The sequence below is a fragment of the Centroberyx gerrardi genome, chromosome 21 (assembly GCF_048128805.1).
Source record: "Centroberyx gerrardi isolate f3 chromosome 21, fCenGer3.hap1.cur.20231027, whole genome shotgun sequence".
Taxonomy (NCBI): Eukaryota; Metazoa; Chordata; class Actinopteri; order Beryciformes; family Berycidae; genus Centroberyx; species Centroberyx gerrardi.
In genome coordinates this window covers 10723223-10740276 of record NC_136017.1, presented here as the reverse complement: position 1 = coordinate 10740276, position 17054 = coordinate 10723223, and the positions used below count along the sequence as shown (strand labels likewise).

Here is a 17054-nt window from a genome sequence, read left to right as displayed (position 1 = left end):
ATAAAAACAAATAAGTTTTGGGAAAACTTAAAAAAAGTTTTTTTTTTTTTTTTTTTTAGAAATTGTGATTTAAAAAGCTGTATTTCCCAGCCTAAACTCTTCAGGCAGAGCGTTCCAAAGGCTAGGGGCCTGGATGACAAAAATCTGAGATGATATGAATATCTTACCATGTTCTCCACCTCTGCACTCTGCCTAACGCCCCACTGGAACATGCCCATCAGTGTGATGGAGTAGGACAGAGCCAGGCCCACGGCTCCAGCATCCAGCTCTAACAGGACCAACAAGAAGCATTTAAGTGCTATTTTACTGTGGTAGACAACATTCACTTGCCCAATTCGACAAGAATTCACCAGCACTCCACTTCCAACATCCACTGCCCTTGGATTAGATTTTTTCCCCACTTCTCAATAGAGCAAATTATTATCCACAAGCAAAGAAATGTTCTATGGCACGCACATATAGTTCTTTGGTGGCAGGAGACATTAGTGCTTACAGTTATTGTTTAGGATCAAAACTTTGGTTGCTCTTGATGATTTCATATGACTGAACAAAGCCAATGTTTTAACTGGAAAAAAAGCATACAAAAAGTGTCCTTACGGTCTCTGAGCAGCAGGCAGCCAAATGCGGTGATGGTAACAAAGATGGAGCACATGCCATCGAGGCGGACAGCGAACCAGCGAGAGGTGGTCAGGAACAGGAACCAGGCCTCTGCAGGGGGGACAGGGGGAAACACGTCACCAAAACTAGTACCACAGCTCACACAGGCTTCATATCAACTATCTGGAAGAAGCTTCATCTTTCTTTCCCCTAGGTGTTTTCTAAATTCCTATATTTCTTAAGTCCAACCTAAATAATGGACTGAAAAGTGCTGCGACGGAAACTGAGCAGAACCTGAGTGCAGGTCCTGATGGGCGTCAAAGGTTTTCTGGAAGCGTTCCTCTGCTCTGAAGGCTCGGATTGTCCACAGGCCCTGAAGAGATGAAGACAGGTGGGAGAAGACTGGACTCCGAGCTGCAGGAGAGAGGACACAGGAGAGAGGACACAGGAGAGGACACAGGAGGGTGAAACACGTTGAAAAGCCTCCCATATTTTTAATGGCCATATAGTCTTTTATCATTCATCTCAATAGTTTTATATTGCCTTCCTAATTTACAGAGGCTTTTATCTTGCGGCTTTAAAAAAAAAAAAGATCCCCACATGCATACGAAAGCATGCACACACTCACTAGTGGACTCCAGGCGTTTGATGTCTCTGGAGGTCTGCAGGAAGTAGCGACGGAGGAAGAGGAAGACGAGGAGGAGGGGGAGCACGGGGATGAGGATCCAGGGGATCACCGACGTCGCCACAGCGATCACCCCAAGAATCTGCAGGAACACCTGCTCAGGGAAAAAAAAAAAATTATTAATAAGGGATTTCAGTTGACTGTGTTTCTAAATGTGCATCTTGGCTGTCTCAACAGAACTGAACAGACAGGGTTAATTTTTGTGCTGTTTTTGCCTGAGAACTGATCATTTTGCCACGTCTGATTGATTTTGTGTTCAGATAACATCAGCTTGTTAGCTAGAAAAAAAAAGGTATTGGTCTGAATGTGAGACTCTCATTGACTCACAGCCAAAACACAAGCAGTCTAGTCTGCCAAACGGTGTTTTCAGTTAAGACAGAAGTAATTGGAAGTGAGAACTGCCAATACATAACCACAGAGACTGCATCGGAAACAGCAGTGACGGTATCGGGCTGAGATCATTTGTGTTACTATTTCTAACATATATAGTAGTAGTAATATAGGCAGATTTTCAGATTTAATCGAAATATATTTGAGAAAATCGGGAGAAATGAGCCCCTGGGGCATGAAAATCGTGAGTGTCCTGGGGAAATCAGGAGGATTGGCAAGTTTGCTCCAAAGAGGTCAGGGGGTTTTTCTGTGTAGAACAGGGGTGGCCAGGGAAATGTAAAAGTAAGCGCAAATATGAAGACGAACACAGGATGTTTTTAGAAGAGTGGGAGAGTTTATATTTTTTTGTTGAACGTAATGGCATGCCATTCTGCCTGATATGCCAGACGTCATTAGCACATTTCAAGGCTTCAAATCTACAGCGCCATTTCAGCTCACTCCATGCTAACATCGATTCAGGAATCATTCAGGAATTCCCGAAAGGTACTGAACTTCGCAAGCACAAATTAAACACCTTGAAAAGTCAGGCAGAAAAACAGACTCAGTTGTTCCGAAAATTTGCCAAGCATTCGGAGACAGTAACGCTTGCATCATATGAAGTGGCGTGGAACATTGCCCGTGCTAAAAAGCCATACAATGAAGGCGAGTTTGTAAAAAAATGCCTCAGTGATGTTGTTGAAATCTTGTCTCCAGAAAATGACAAACTGAAACGAATGGTATCAGACGTCCAACTGTCACGCCACACTGTTGAACACAGAATATTGGACATAAACAATGCCATTGAATCACAATTACATTCTGATCTTCAAAAATGCGAGTATTTCAGGGTCGCATTGGATGAGTCTTGTGATATACAAGACAAGCCTCAGTTGGCAATATTTGCACGGTCTGTTTCAGAAGATTGTGTAATAAAAGAATAACTCCTTGATATCGTACCATTAAAGGACAGAGCCCATGGCATCGATGTGAAAGAAACAACGACAGATGTGTTTGTGAAAGCAAATCTGCCATTACCAAAACTAACGGCAATAGCCACGGATGGAGCGCCATCTATGGTCGGATCTGTGAACGGGCTTGTGGGGCTCTGTAAAGCTGACAACACATTTCCTGAGTTTTGGACTTTCCACTGCATCATTCATCGGGAGCAATTGGTGTCTAAAAAGCTGAATTTAGACCATGTCATGAAGCCCGTGATGGAAATCGACAATTATATTCGCACACATGCTCTTAACCACAGACAATTCAAGAATCTCATTGCTGAACTCGACCAAGGGCTTCCCGGAGACCTGCCGCTCCACTGTACTGTGAGGTGGCTTTCTAAAGGTAAAGTGCTTTCTCGCTTCTTTGATCTTTTGGACGCTGTGAAACTGTTCATGGAAGAGAAGCACAAGGAATATCCTGAGCTCTCGGACCCCCAGTGGATTTTGGATTTGGCCTTTTTGGTAGACATGCTGTGTCATCTGGACAGACTGAACCTGGATCTACAGGGGAAGTTAAAAATGCTGCCAGACCTGGTGCAAAGTGTATTCGCGTTTGTCAACAAACTCAAGCTGTTTAAGACACACAAAAAAAAAGGGGAGAATTAGCGCATTTTCCCTCTCTACTAAAAGCAAGCGGACAAGCAACCGCCCTGAAAATGGAAACAGCCCGATATGCAACACTGCTTGAAAACCTTCAGGAAAGTTTTGCGGCCCGATTCCATGATTTACAGCTGAAAAGGCCACAGATTACTTTCCTCATTGACCCTTTTACTGCGGAGACGGACTGTTTAAAAGCCCCGCTAGTCACAGACGAAGCAACGTCTCAGATGGAGATGATTGAACTTTCTGAGGATGACAGACTGAAATCTGTTCTGAGGGAAGGGACCCTTGAGTTCTGGAAAACTGTGCCAATGGAAAAATATCCCAATGTCAAACGGGCTGCGCTCAAGCTACTCTCAATGTTTGGGTCAACGTACGTTTGTGAGTCTGTGTTTTCTACCCTGAAACACGTGAAATCAAAGCATCGATCTGTTCTTACTGACACACGTGAAAGAATTGCTTCGAGTGGCCACAACTGAATACAAGCCAGATTTAAAGAGGATTGTTGAAGGCAAGGAATGCCAGAAGTCCCACTGAGTCAAAAGCAGCAACATGCATGGTAAGAGAAAAACTTTTGGCACATGAAAATATTCTGTTATTGGAAGGTATTGTAAATTGTTAGATTTTCATTCTGTGTGTGTGTGTGTGTTTGTGAGGGTAGGTGTGCTTGTGTGTGTGTGTGGGTAAGATAAAAGATGTTCTGTCTTTGCAAGGTATTGTAAATTGTTAGATTTTCATTCTGTGTGTGTGTGAGAGAGGGAGTGCGTTTGTGTGCCTGTGTATATACATGATGTGGCTCTTTGCAGTACCACAGCAATTTTTTGGCTCTTAGTCTCTGACTGGTTGGCCACCCCTGGTGTAGAAGCTCTTATTAGCTGCCATCCTAGCAGTGTGAGATCGGTCCCTCACCTGAATGAAGTCCACAAAGGTCCATGGCATGTTGGAGTCCAGCTGGCCGATGTCCTTCGAAAACCTGTTTAAAACTCTTCCTGGAGCACAACAGGAGAGAGAAACGGGGGTCAAGTTCTGAAAGATGTTCCACTTTATCTTAGATTGTGTGATTATTTCAAAGAATATGATTTAAAAAAAAAAAAAAAACATTAAAATTAAACCTATGGAACTGATAACTTGGGCAGTGCTAAAAAAATATATATATATTTCTTTCTGTGTAACAGAAAATTGGAGAATCTTCTGATTTCAGCATCAAAATTGTTTTTTCCCTCAAAAATCACAGCTTTCTTGGCACTGTAGACATACTGTAGTCACTGTTCACATGTAAACAAATGATTCTTTGATAAAGCCCATGACTGGAGCATTCATACTACTTTCACGAGTTCTCAGAAGTTGACAATTCCAACATTACTTCGCTGTGTTTACTTGTTTACAGCTACTGTCTTTGATAACGTCAAGCATTCATGCCTTTCAGCAATACTTACAGCGCAACGTCCAGAAAGCAACACAAGAGAAACAAAGATAACAGGAGAAGTAGAACTGCAGTTTCTGATTCAGTTTAAGTATTCAATAATTAACGATTGAATCAACGATTGAAATTGATGGAACATTCTTTTTTCCACTTACACATGTATAATTCTTCTTAATAGAATGACTCTCATAACAGAGGAGATCAATAATTTGATTAGGCTACTGCTTGCAAGTAAACAGAGTAAACATGATTTTTTTTTAGTAGCGTACCAAGAAACACCAAAGTCACTCACAACATGCTGTTGGAGCTTGTGCTTTAACTTTTTCTTACCGATTGGGTTGATGTCAAAGAAGCGTACAGGTGTGCGGAGTATGGAGTTGAACATGCGGTTGTGGAGAGACTGTGCACATTTCACCAGAATGTTGAACAGCAGAAAGTTCCTAACAAAGCCAAAAATGATGGTGGCTGCAGTCAAACCTGTAAAAACAACAACCAGCAGAATATTCTCCTATACGCTATTGAAATCACAGATATACAGTTGGCATGTTAACAGTTGCAGAGTAGATAATGTCACCGTCTATTTTCAGATTACCTGCATAAATGCCCAGGTAGAAATCTATGTCCAGCACTTTGGTGATGTTGTGGCCATCATTGATGATGGTGCTGTTCACACTCAGCTTATCTTGCTCTCCAGCCCTGATGATGATGATCAATATGTTAGTGTAAAAAAAAGTAGTTATCAATGCAAAAGTGGTGATCTGTGAACAAAGTAATAATACAGGAGATTAAAGTGAATCTGTAAAATTTAATTTAATTCTTACCAGTAAGCCAGCCACCAGTCCTGAAGAACGTATGCTGACTACATACAAAGAAACAGGCATGTAAGTGTATGCAATCCCTTCATGCGTAACATTGCATTTCTTTAAACTTCATAAACGTCAATAAAATATTTGCAGTTCTTGTAATCCCATTTTACAGTGATTACAAAATGACAAATACAATTCCATGAAGGGTGTGTGGGCTGAGAGTCCTGGCTCAAGTCCAGGCACATTTCTGTCTCCTCTGTCATTCCCCCCCCAACTTTTACTCAAGCCCTGAGGGTCGGTGGAGCAAGATAATATCAAGTTTCCATATTCTGAGGTTTCCTCCTGCTGCTTTTCCATAGGAAGTCATATCAGCTGAAACTCATCCTGCTGACAGAGGAATGAACAGGGCTCCGTGTGCCGGATGGCGCTTCCTCACCCAAAGCTCATTCCTAACTTCTTTATTGCACAAGAGCTGTTGCAATTGAATTATGTAACAGGCAGCTGCACATTGTGAGTGGCCAAGAACCAATTCTACAGCTTTGAATAAGGTCTAACACCATCTATCACAATACTGCACCATAATGCACATATTGCTTAATTCTGCCATAGCCTGGGACAATTTTTGATTCTGGAGGGGGCGACCATTATTTCGTTCAATTTACAGCATAACTGTACACCGATGATGCAACTGACAACTGCTCTAAATTAATGTGCTCACAACATCTGAGCATTCAGTTTCAGCCACATACTACTATTGAATCAATGGCTTGAACAAATGGGGTTTCAGGTTGCTAAAAATGTCCAGGTCAGCAGTGTTTAGCAATTATTCCAGTGAAAGTGGTAGTTTTAAAAATGACACTGTTCATCTCTGATGAAACACTCTCACCTCAGCGCTGTCCATGCAAATTGTTTAACACAGGGGCTCCATAACTTTTTCATGCCCATGACCCACAGGTAGACTCTCATTAAAACACAGACGTCCAACTGATTAGATTCGGTCCCAAAGATTTTTGCATTTACTCATGGTTTAATAATGAATTGCATACCTGTATACTGTAGGTGGGGAGAGGACAGTGAAACTTGTAATCAAAAAAACCATCCTTATACATTCTGCTAAAATGCAGCAGGTGAAATAATAGTGAAATTAAACTATTCCTCATTCTGCTGGGGACCCTTGAAACCCCCTCAAGGACCCGATAAGGCCCCCAGACCCCACTTTGGGAGCGACTGGTTAAACCAACACCTTATCCCTTTACTTAACCTTGTGCTATACTGTGCATTACCCATAAGAACAAGCACTTATTGGGACTGTCAGTGATGGTGAGTGGGGAAACGGTGCTGTGCCGTAAGCTTACCTGAGCCAGCAGGTTGACCAATATCACAAATAGCAGCATCATAACGCTGGCTCCAGCTCTCAGGTATTTGACGTACAGGCGCGGCCCGATGGTCCCCTCCGCTCGACTCTCTTCCACTACCGTCTGCACCGGCTCTGCCTGGATGGAGCAGACCAGGGTGAGTTAAGGTCAGGCACTGTGATCACTGTGCACAGCTTTCATTTATCACAAAAAACACTTAAAAGCCTCTTTTAGAAAGGAGAATACTGGTTTCATTTAGAGTTATTTAGATAGTTACAGCCCATTCATTACTGTTTATGTCTAGTTTTTCCTCCAATCATTTTGCAATGCATGCTGTTTGTAATAAGATAACAATTAACAAATAAAATGTACTCGTTTTCCATCATTAGAAAATACAAACTTCATGGTGTCAAACCTAGCCTGTGACAACAAAGTTTGTAAGGCAACATGTTTGGAGGGATTATTTCCTGGCAGAGACTTCCATTTCTTCCTGTGGGTGTCAGGTGACTGAGTAGTAGAGTAGCAGTAAGCAGTAATGTAATTTAATAACAAAGGATGTCAGCGATTGGTGAAACGTTTTGTCCACATGAAAACACTCAACTTGGGTACAACGAAATAACGATACAACAGAGAAACTTTTACAAAAACAATTTAAGGCCCAATTTGAATGGTAGGACACGGCTTCTTCTGAAGGAGGAAAACGAGCGCTGATATCTCCAACTACACTGACTGTACAGACAAACCAGGAAGAATGGAGACGACATGGCAAGCTAGACGATTGGCACAAACTTAAAAAAAACCCACTGGAATTATTAAAAAATTATCATAATATAGCATATTAGCATGCCATCAGTGTGATATTTCTCCAATAAGGTTGTTCCAAGACACTTTTACATAGTACCACTAGTGTTCATTACAGACTGGTAAGCACTGCCCACTTCTGGAGAAATGGAGGCAGCACAGTTTAATTCTAAACAAAGACCCTGCTAGTCAAAATGCATCTCAGCTGCAACAGGTCTCGGCTCTACAAGTATCTGTGACTCACTTCTGATATAGACCTGCAGTCTGAGGGGCAGAGGCAAAGACAGAGAGGGAGAGGACAGATGCTGTACACACCGGTAGCTGGTCGCCTCCGTCTTTGACCGAGTGCACAGAGGAAGTGTGGGAAAGCACAGAGTTCTCTGACAGAGTTCGGGTCCGAGCGGAGATGTCGTGAGGCGCCTGCTGCTCCTCCTCCTCCTGCAGCAGGGAGGTGAAGTCCACTCCAGAGCGCTGCAGCTCAGTATAGGTCCCGCGTGCCACCATGTGACCCTGACACACACACACACACATACACTTAAGATACCCTGCACATCTGCGTTTGTGTTTACATACCACTACTAACACCTAAACACTATCTGACCATGTATGCACGAGATTTTGAGATGTGTTTATGGTTTAGGAATATATATGAAACGTATACACGTTAACAGCAACTGCTGATATTGCTATCAAAATACATTGTGTTATAAAGTAAAACAACTATGTGCCAGACACATCCTTTTTAAGAGTGTACATACTGGACATACAGTAAGGTAAAAGGTAGCGTATGGAGGGGATGTTTCACTCTGTAGGGGCACCAACCTCCTTCAGCACCAGAATCTGGTCGGCTGCCTTCAGGTACTGCAGCTGGTGGGTGACCAGGATGCGAGGCTTGTTCTTCAGCAGGCCGCAGATACACCTGACACAAAGACATGCGATCAGGTCAAATTTCAGCACCAACACAAACCTAATTAAAAGAGATTACACAGTACATCTCCGTGCCAGAGCAGCCAATCCCTTGTATGTTTACATTAAATATTTACATTAAAATGTGCAGTGTATAAAGACAGAAACTAAATCCTAAATACCAAACCCAAAGCTTGTGCAAACAAGTTTTACTAAATCTATGTGTGCCTTCCCATTCCTTATCACTATTATTGCATAGAGATCTGGGAGTGTATTATGTAAGAGGAAGATTAGGACCCTGTTTCCATTGTCTGCCTGACAGTAGCAGCGCCACTCCTCTTCCTGTCTGACTTCTAGCCTTCCCAACATGGCTATAATTAAGTACAATAACACTTCATTTCCCTGTGACTTTTTCTTGATCTTGCTAGGTAAATGCCTTATTGAGGGTCTGGACTTGACCCGTCTGGTCTTGACATACTTGACACAGTTTATTTTCCCAGTGTTCTTACTGATATTTAATTTTGTTGCAGAGCAAATCTACTTACAAGCTGGCGCTGTTTGTTGTCTGGAAACAACTGATTGAAAATTCTATTACAACAATAATAAGATGAATTCATATATATATGAGGGAGACCAACAATAAGTTAAAATGGGAGGAGAAAGGTCACGTTATGAAACAATCCAGACACATTCCCAGTCCGCTTTTACAAGGCTTTTCTACTGCTTTGATCTGATGCCGAACACTTTCCGCTCCAGCTTTGAAGCAGACTTCCACTGGGTGGTGAGCAGAACACTCCAGTATTTTCCGGTTTGGTGGGTGAAATAAATCCCCCAACGTTGTGGTTTAGGAGTGTGTGAGACGGGAGACAAACCTGGTGCTCTCATATCTACATGCATTGTGTACACAAAAACATACATGCACAAGTTTGTGGCCTCCCATCTTAAAATGTGTCTCGGTCTGTATTTGTATAGTCCTTTGTTTCTCTGTAAAGCCCCTTGTGACTCACTAATTTTGATTGAAGTGCTTTATCAATCATTTTCACTTGACTGGCTTGATTTATGATCGCTCAGTGGGACAACAGTTAGGTAAATACAAGTTGGGATGGCGCCCAAGCAGGTGCTGTACTTTGAACACACAATCAAGAACTACAGAGGGAGACTGATCGAGTCATTGGAGTTCAAGTACAGGATCAAGCTTGGCAAACTGGATGGGCCACATATTGTGAAGAACAGTGTTTTTGCTGAAAAGGTCACCCAACTGTCTCATAAAAACACATGAACAAAAGCTTTAATTGAGTGCGAGTTGTTCTACAGTATTGAATATCTCTATGGCAGTGCCTGAGGCTCGTTCTGTAACCTTTAGTCACTCACTGTTCAAAGAGGTGTCTCCCAACCTCAGCATCCACGGCACTTAAAGGGTCGTCTAGGAGGTAGATATCGGCGTCCTGGTACACAGCTCTGATAACACACACACACACATTTTTTTCAGTGTCTACCAACAGTACTTAGACACTAATCAATGTGGAAGTTCTTAGCCAGAGTATATCTTACCAGACCAGTTATTCTTAAGTGTGTGTTTTGATAAGTAAGTTCTAGATGGGTGGGGTTAGCCATTTTCAACAATATAGTGTGTGGCATTGAGTCAAAACAAACCTAACAGCATCTGAAATGTCCCGAAGCAGTAAACCCCACCCATGTGTTACTGTGGATTAAAACAAATACAGGTCTAATTCTGACTGTTGTCTTACCTGGCCAGGTTGACACGAGCTTTCTGCCCCCCGCTGAGTGTGGCTCCTCTGTCCCCGATCAGCGTCAGGTCTCCGTCTGGGAGCAGCTCCATGTCCTACACACAGACAACTGAGTATAAATACTGTACAACTCACAACAAGAACCAACACAAGAGAGATCACAGTGAACATGCAAGACTGATAAAAGGTACACAAATCTTCCTAGTCAAATCTTCAGTCTTTACTCACTGCATTATACAGCTGCCCCAACAATCATGCACATGTTAATATTGGATAATGTACAGACACTGCTGCACTGCCCCAAAAGGAATTGTTTAGAAAATGTACTGTATTAAATGTATTGAATATGTAGTGTTCCCTTTTCAGTAGTCTGACGGTCAAAGAAATAGTCTGGCAGCCAGCAATTTGAGTGACACAAGTTTTGGACATGTCTGCATAATTCCTGCAAATTTCTGCAGTACCAACAGAAAAGAGAAGATAAAGATGTATTATATGACTTCAAAATAGGCTACCACTGTACAGAGCAACACCAGGTTCAGAATAATAAAGACATAGATGTGTGAACAAGTCTAAGGTGAGAATGTCTAGCAGAGGTGGAGAGTCAGACTGTCAGGTGTGATCGTCTTCCACCAAGAGAAGAAACGGCGGTGTGAATCCAACATGCCTGATCTAATTAGCTTTACAGTTTTTGCTAATAAGGAAGCATTCTGAAAATGTTCTATCACACTGAGTCAGCACATTTTGAACTCAAAGCTGCTAGTCATGTGACTGTCATCATCATGTGATTGCATTAAAAATGTGTACCTGGGTTATGGTGCAGAAATAAAAAAAAATGATTCAGGCAATAAAACTTGCTGAATCCAAATACAAGGATAAGTGTGTGTTGTATAACCTGTGTTGTAAACTCTGTGTGGAAGTCCAGCCAGTTTGAACTCCTCCACTCCTACGCCAATGACTACACCTTCAGTGACCCCTCGGTCAAGCTGCTCAAGTTCACAGACAACACCACCTTAAATGGGGCCCAATTAAAAGACAATGACAAGTCCAACTGAGAGGTGTGTCCAGATTGGTGGACTGCCATCAGGCTCACACTGCCAAATTACAAGTAAACCAGGGATTGTAAACAAAAGTCACTTGGAAGTAGCTTGTTCATTGGACAGAAGTTTTGGGAATCTGTCATCACGCCAGGTTAGAGATACTGCAGCGATTCTAGTCCCTATAACTTTAGCTAAGATGGACTTGTCTGCGCTCTTTGTCATAATTTACCTTCTCTAGTGTTAAGAACACATTAAGAAATGGCTCAATATGAGCATCAGTTGATGCTGCAGTTTGCCCTCAGTTCATTTGGTTATGCTAGTAACTGCTGGCTTTCCGATGTCAACATCCGTCTCCTTATGTTCACAAAATCACACATTTTGGGGTCGTTTCCTGTTGGTTCGATGAAGTTCTCACTTCTAACAAACCACACCGAGACACGGTGTTTCGTATTTTTAGAAGTGCGGTTATTTGGTGCCACCCCAGTTGGAATGGCATTGTTCTCACCTGCCCAAAGGAACCAAACTAAAGGAGTAAACATTCCAGAGTTCAAGGAAGCCGCTCCAAACATGCTTGGTGTGAATGCGCCCTTAGTGTGCCAACAACCTTGACTTGCAAGAACCCACAGATCCATTTCCTTTTGATAACCAAAGCCGCTACTGTGAACACAGCAAAGTAGATTAAACTCCTGGGGACCATCATCAACGTACCACCATTACTCAGACCAGCAATTCTGGTCCATTTCTACAAATCCATCACTTAAAGCATCTTCAGATTAGCCATCACAGTCTGGTATGACTCTGCCTCCTCCCACTTCAAGACAAGACTGCAGAGTGTCATTTGTGCGGCTGAGGTGGCAGCCTGCTGCCTGCTGCCCTCCATTAAAGATCCACAACGCCAGAGCAAGGAAACGGCAAAGAAGTGAAACCACCTAGTTTACTTATTGCTTATTAAAAACAGTTCTGGTGCATCAGTACCCCCCCAGCATGGTCTTACCATGCACATACACACTGCATACAAACCGTACTCACAAACACACACACACCACCCTGGACTGACAGACTCAATGATCCCGTTTTAATCTACACATCACATAAATGTCATTTATTCAGGCTATCTAGTAATCTAGTTGTACTTTCTACATCTGTGACTTTACAGCACTGGCAGATCCTTGCTACTTTACACCTTCAATACCACACAGCATTCTCCAGTTGGTTCGGTTCTGCTCAACCGCCTCATGATTAGGACCCTCTGGGACACCAGAATGCACTACTGGACACTCACTACCCTCCTCACTACTGTCACCAACTATGCCATTGGTGTTATACTGAAACAGTTCTTCAGCTTTGAATTTGCAATGCGTTAATGTTCAGACTCTTTTCATAAAGTACATCTTGTCTGCACATCTTAAGTCATGTTGATTTTTTTCCTACACCTAGCGTGTCAATCCTGTATTGTGTAACCATACTGTAATGTGTCAGCACCAATTGCCCGTGTCAAATTCCTTGTACACCAGTTGTACTTGTTGTACCCGTTATACTGCGAATAAAAGCAAATTCATTCTGATATGTCTCTCACCCTCTTGAGGGCACAGGCCCTGAGCACCTTCTCGTACTTCTGGGGGTTCAGCTCTTTGCCAAACAGGATGTTGCTGCGGATGGTTCCAGGGAAAACCCAGGGCTGCTGGGAGGCGTAGGTCAGCTGACCTTTGACCTTCAGCACCCCCTTGTCGTGAGGCAGCTCTCCCAGGACGGAGCTCAGCAAGGAGGACTGGTGGGACATGTAGACAAAGATAAAGATCTCACAAAAATGTTGACGTTCAATACTTTTCTCCTTTGTAAATATTCACACATCAGCCACTTAACCAGTGTCAGTCTCAATAATTCTCCTTCTTGTCTTCTGACAACGAACCAACAGGCCGGAAGACAAGACAAGTTACAAAGTGAGTGACCTCTGACCTTTCCAGCCCCCACTGGTCCGATTACAGCCACGAGTTGATGCGACTTCACAGTGAGAGAGATGTTCTGCAGAGACGGAGCGTCCAGACTCTGCAGGGGGCGTAAAAGAAATATTGAAGGCATATGATACACACATAATCCACAAATAATGCACCTATAGCCACACAGATTGAAAATTAACCCTGTATACTGCAGCAAGATGCAAGAAACAAGCAATAAAGTGAAGTTTATTTCACTGTGACAATAAACATGGTGTGTTCTGTTTAGTAGCGACATTCACCCTTTTTACAACGTTAACATGCAAAATTCAGTTAAAGTTCAGTGTAATAGTTTTGCATGATGCCACTATTCACATGCTGGGTTTGCCATGTATGGAAACCCATACTTTTGGGAGTCGTTTTTTTGCATACACACACACACACACACACACACACACACACACACACACACACACCACTGAAGAAGTTTACTGTCAGAAATGTCAGAACACCATGGTTAGACAAGGAGCTGAAGGAGTATATGGTGGAACGTGATCAAGCAAAATTAATAGCAAACATATCTGGTTATAAATCAGATTGGCAAATATATTGTAAATTAAGGAATTTTGTTACGAAGTTAAATAAGAAGAAAAAGAAACTGTATTATGAAAATAGGATTAATGATATTAAAAACGATAGTAAAAAATTATGGAATACACTGAATGATCTAATGGGCAAGAACACCAAACCCACTCCATCTTTCTTAGAGACGGAAGGAAATTTCCTCACCAAACCAGCAGATATCGCTAACCACTTTAATAATTATTTCATAGGTAAAGTAGATCATTTAAGGAATAACATGCCAAAAATAGATAATGAAATATCTTATTTATTAATAAAAAATCAAATCATGAAAAGTAAAAATTTTAATTTTAAATTTGACAGAGTAAGTATAAGTAAGGTAGAAAACATGCTAATAACTTGTAAAAATAAACCACCAGGTGTTGACGGCCTTGACGGGAAACTTCTTAAACTGGTTGCTGATTTAATTGCCCCTGCTATTTGTCATATTATTAACCAGAGTTTCATTGAAAGTTTATGTCCACAAGAATGGAAAACTGCCAAAATAATAGCACTGCCTAAAAACGGGAAATTACCATTCTCTGGATCAAATAGTCGTCCTATAAGTTTATTGCCTGTTTTAAGTAAAATGATGGAAAGAATAGTGTGTGAACAAATTAAATGCTATTTTTCTATTAATAATTTAACCACTGATTTTCAACATGCATACAGAGAAGGGCATTCAACAGCTACTGCTCTGACTCAAATGACTGATGATTGGCTGACAGAAATTGAAGAGAAGAAAATAGTGGGTGCTGTACTACTTGATTTTACAGCAGCATTTGATATTATTGATCATGAATTATTACTGAAAAAAATAGAATGTTATGGCTTTTCTCAGTCTGCATTATTATGGATGGAGAGTTATTTAACTAACAGGACACAAATCGTTTTTTGTAATGGGAGCTATTCAGATGTTAAAACTGTAAGGTGTGGAGTGCCCCAAGGAAGCTGTCTTGGGCCATTGCTGTACACCATTTTCACAAATGACTTACCACTTGTTTTACATAAGGCCAAAATTTCGATGTATGCGGATGATTCAACTATATATATGTCGGCATTCATAGCCAATGAGTTAAATATGGTTTTAAATTTAGAGTTGCGATCAGTGGTTGAATGGGTAAGGAAAAACAAATTGGTCCTAAATGTTTCTAAGACAAATAGCATTGTATTTGGTTGAAACCACGCTCTTAGTAGAAAACTAGATTTAAATCTTTGCATAAATGATGTGTCTATTGACCAAGTCCAGGAGACCAAGCTCCTGGGAATTATCTTAGATAGTAAAGTAGTAGTAGTATGGTCTAATGCAACAATGGATAAGATAAAGTAAAGTAGTAGTAGTATGGTCTAATGCAACAATGGATAAGATAAAGAAATTACAAATGGTACAAAACAGCAGCGCGTATAACGCTCCGTTGTGAATACAGAACGAATGTTGTTGCAATGCATAATTGTCTAGCTTGGTTATTTGTTAATAACAGATTACTCTATTCATTACTTGTATTTATCAGAAATATCTCTGTTACAAAAACTCTGTTTATTTTGTATAAGAATTTATCTCTCAGTTTAGATAGACATGACTATCAGACATGCTATAGGAGGAAATTTTACATTACCAAAAGCAAGGACAAAGGCAATCAAACGAACGGTCATGTACCGAGCTATGCATGAATGGAATTTACTCCCTAGACATATCACACAAGAAAACAGTAAAATTCGATTTAAAATTTTACTAAAACAGCATCTTTTGACTAGAGACGTTGAAAAGATGTAGAAACTAGTTTGGCTAAGTTTGAATAAAATACAAATATGAGTTTGATTGTGTTGATGTGTCTTGTGGCCGTGGAGGGTCTGAGGTTGTGGACCGGGAAACTGGAGTGAAACGGACTAATTTAATGTATTTTGATTATTGTATTGAATACTAGTGTGAAATGGACCGTATTATGATTTGAAATGTGTTGGGGACACTGGAGTGAAACAGACTATTTCATATATTCTGATTGTCAGGAGCTTGTCTTGTCTGTGTGTCTTAGTCTTTGTCCTGTCTATTTTGTAATGCTATGTGTTATGATGTAAGTGTAATGGTTGCATTGTCACCATGTAAAGTCTGTTTTGTGGACCCCAGGAAGAATAACTGCTGCAATGCTGTAGCTAATGGGGATCTTAATAAACTAAACTAAACTAAACTAAACACGACATCTTAGTAGATTCATCTGGCTTTCATGAAGACATTTTTAGATTCGTGCCATGTGTGTATTACGGCTAACGTGCTAGCAGTGCTACCAGTCTCAATGCTTGTTTTAACATTACAAGTTATTAACCGTTTTACAGTCCGCTGACAACAAAGACTGCAAAATATGTAAAAGTCAATATTGAAAACATCAAAGTAAGCTAACAAAAACAGAAAACAGATGTTTGGAGTGGGTTCACCGATGATCAAAAATTGTGCACGAGAGATGAGTGTGTACCCAGCCAGTATCTGACCTTGTCCCAGTAGCAGATCAGGTCTTGGATTTCCACAGAGGCCTCCATCCTCTCCTCCTGCGGCAGTACAGCACTGTTTTTCGTGATCTCATCCAGCAGCAAGAACTCCTGGGTTGTAAAGATGGAAAGAATAGAATAGAATAGAATAGAATAGAATAAGTACTGGGTTCAAAGGGTTATTATCCAAAAACATATGTATATAACCACCAACCACTTACCTTGTCACTAATCGGCATATCATTACGTAACTTATAGTGACATCATAAGATAAATCATCATCATCAATATAATAATGAGTCACATTCAAAATCCTCTCAACAACATTATGCAACAGGCACACAATATAAATCTAGCTACTTTTTAAATGAGTCATATGCTGACTGCACTGGTAGGGCGAGTGATCAGGCTGAGCGGTAACTTCACACCGTCATCCACACACAACTGCCAGGTCGGCAGGTCTAAAATTAAACTTGGAACAGCTTGTAAAGACATCACCTGCACTTTAGGAAAGTGACGTGCTACTAATGTAAAATTATTGCACAACCTTATGAGACAAAGACAAGGGGGGAAAAATATGGGAAGGTGGTGCCTTGGCAGAGCCATGCCATTCCTATCATTTCAACATGAAGCCATGTGAGCGCGGCAGCCATGGAAACTTGTTGAATGAACTGAGCAGAGCTTAGTGAC

General features: G+C 41.3%; 1 protein-coding gene across 2 annotated transcripts in view; it reads right to left on the bottom strand.

Annotated features, from left to right (window-relative positions):
• LOC139914660 (ATP-binding cassette sub-family C member 4-like) overlaps positions 1 to 17054 on the bottom strand; it is a 36135-nt gene that overhangs the window by 7014 nt on the left and 12067 nt on the right. For both annotated transcript variants that reach the window (XR_013507590.1, XM_078291038.1), the window contains exons 9-24: positions 16368 to 16475; positions 13285 to 13374; positions 12905 to 13096; positions 10292 to 10386; positions 9915 to 10001; positions 8460 to 8556; positions 7953 to 8147; positions 6837 to 6974; positions 5497 to 5534; positions 5268 to 5371; positions 5006 to 5152; positions 4162 to 4241; positions 1226 to 1376; positions 892 to 1011; positions 598 to 708; positions 168 to 268 (exon numbers count right to left, since the gene is read on the bottom strand). Coding sequence is in view for 1 of the 2 variants with exons in the window: in XM_078291038.1 (XP_078147164.1) it covers positions 168 to 268; positions 598 to 708; positions 892 to 1011; positions 1226 to 1376; positions 4162 to 4241; positions 5006 to 5152; positions 5268 to 5371; positions 5497 to 5534; positions 6837 to 6974; positions 7953 to 8147; positions 8460 to 8556; positions 9915 to 10001; positions 10292 to 10386; positions 12905 to 13096; positions 13285 to 13374; positions 16368 to 16475 (1854 nt within the window). In the remaining variant the exon portion in view is untranslated. The remainder of the gene's footprint in view (positions 1 to 167; positions 269 to 597; positions 709 to 891; positions 1012 to 1225; positions 1377 to 4161; positions 4242 to 5005; positions 5153 to 5267; positions 5372 to 5496; positions 5535 to 6836; positions 6975 to 7952; positions 8148 to 8459; positions 8557 to 9914; positions 10002 to 10291; positions 10387 to 12904; positions 13097 to 13284; positions 13375 to 16367; positions 16476 to 17054) is intronic.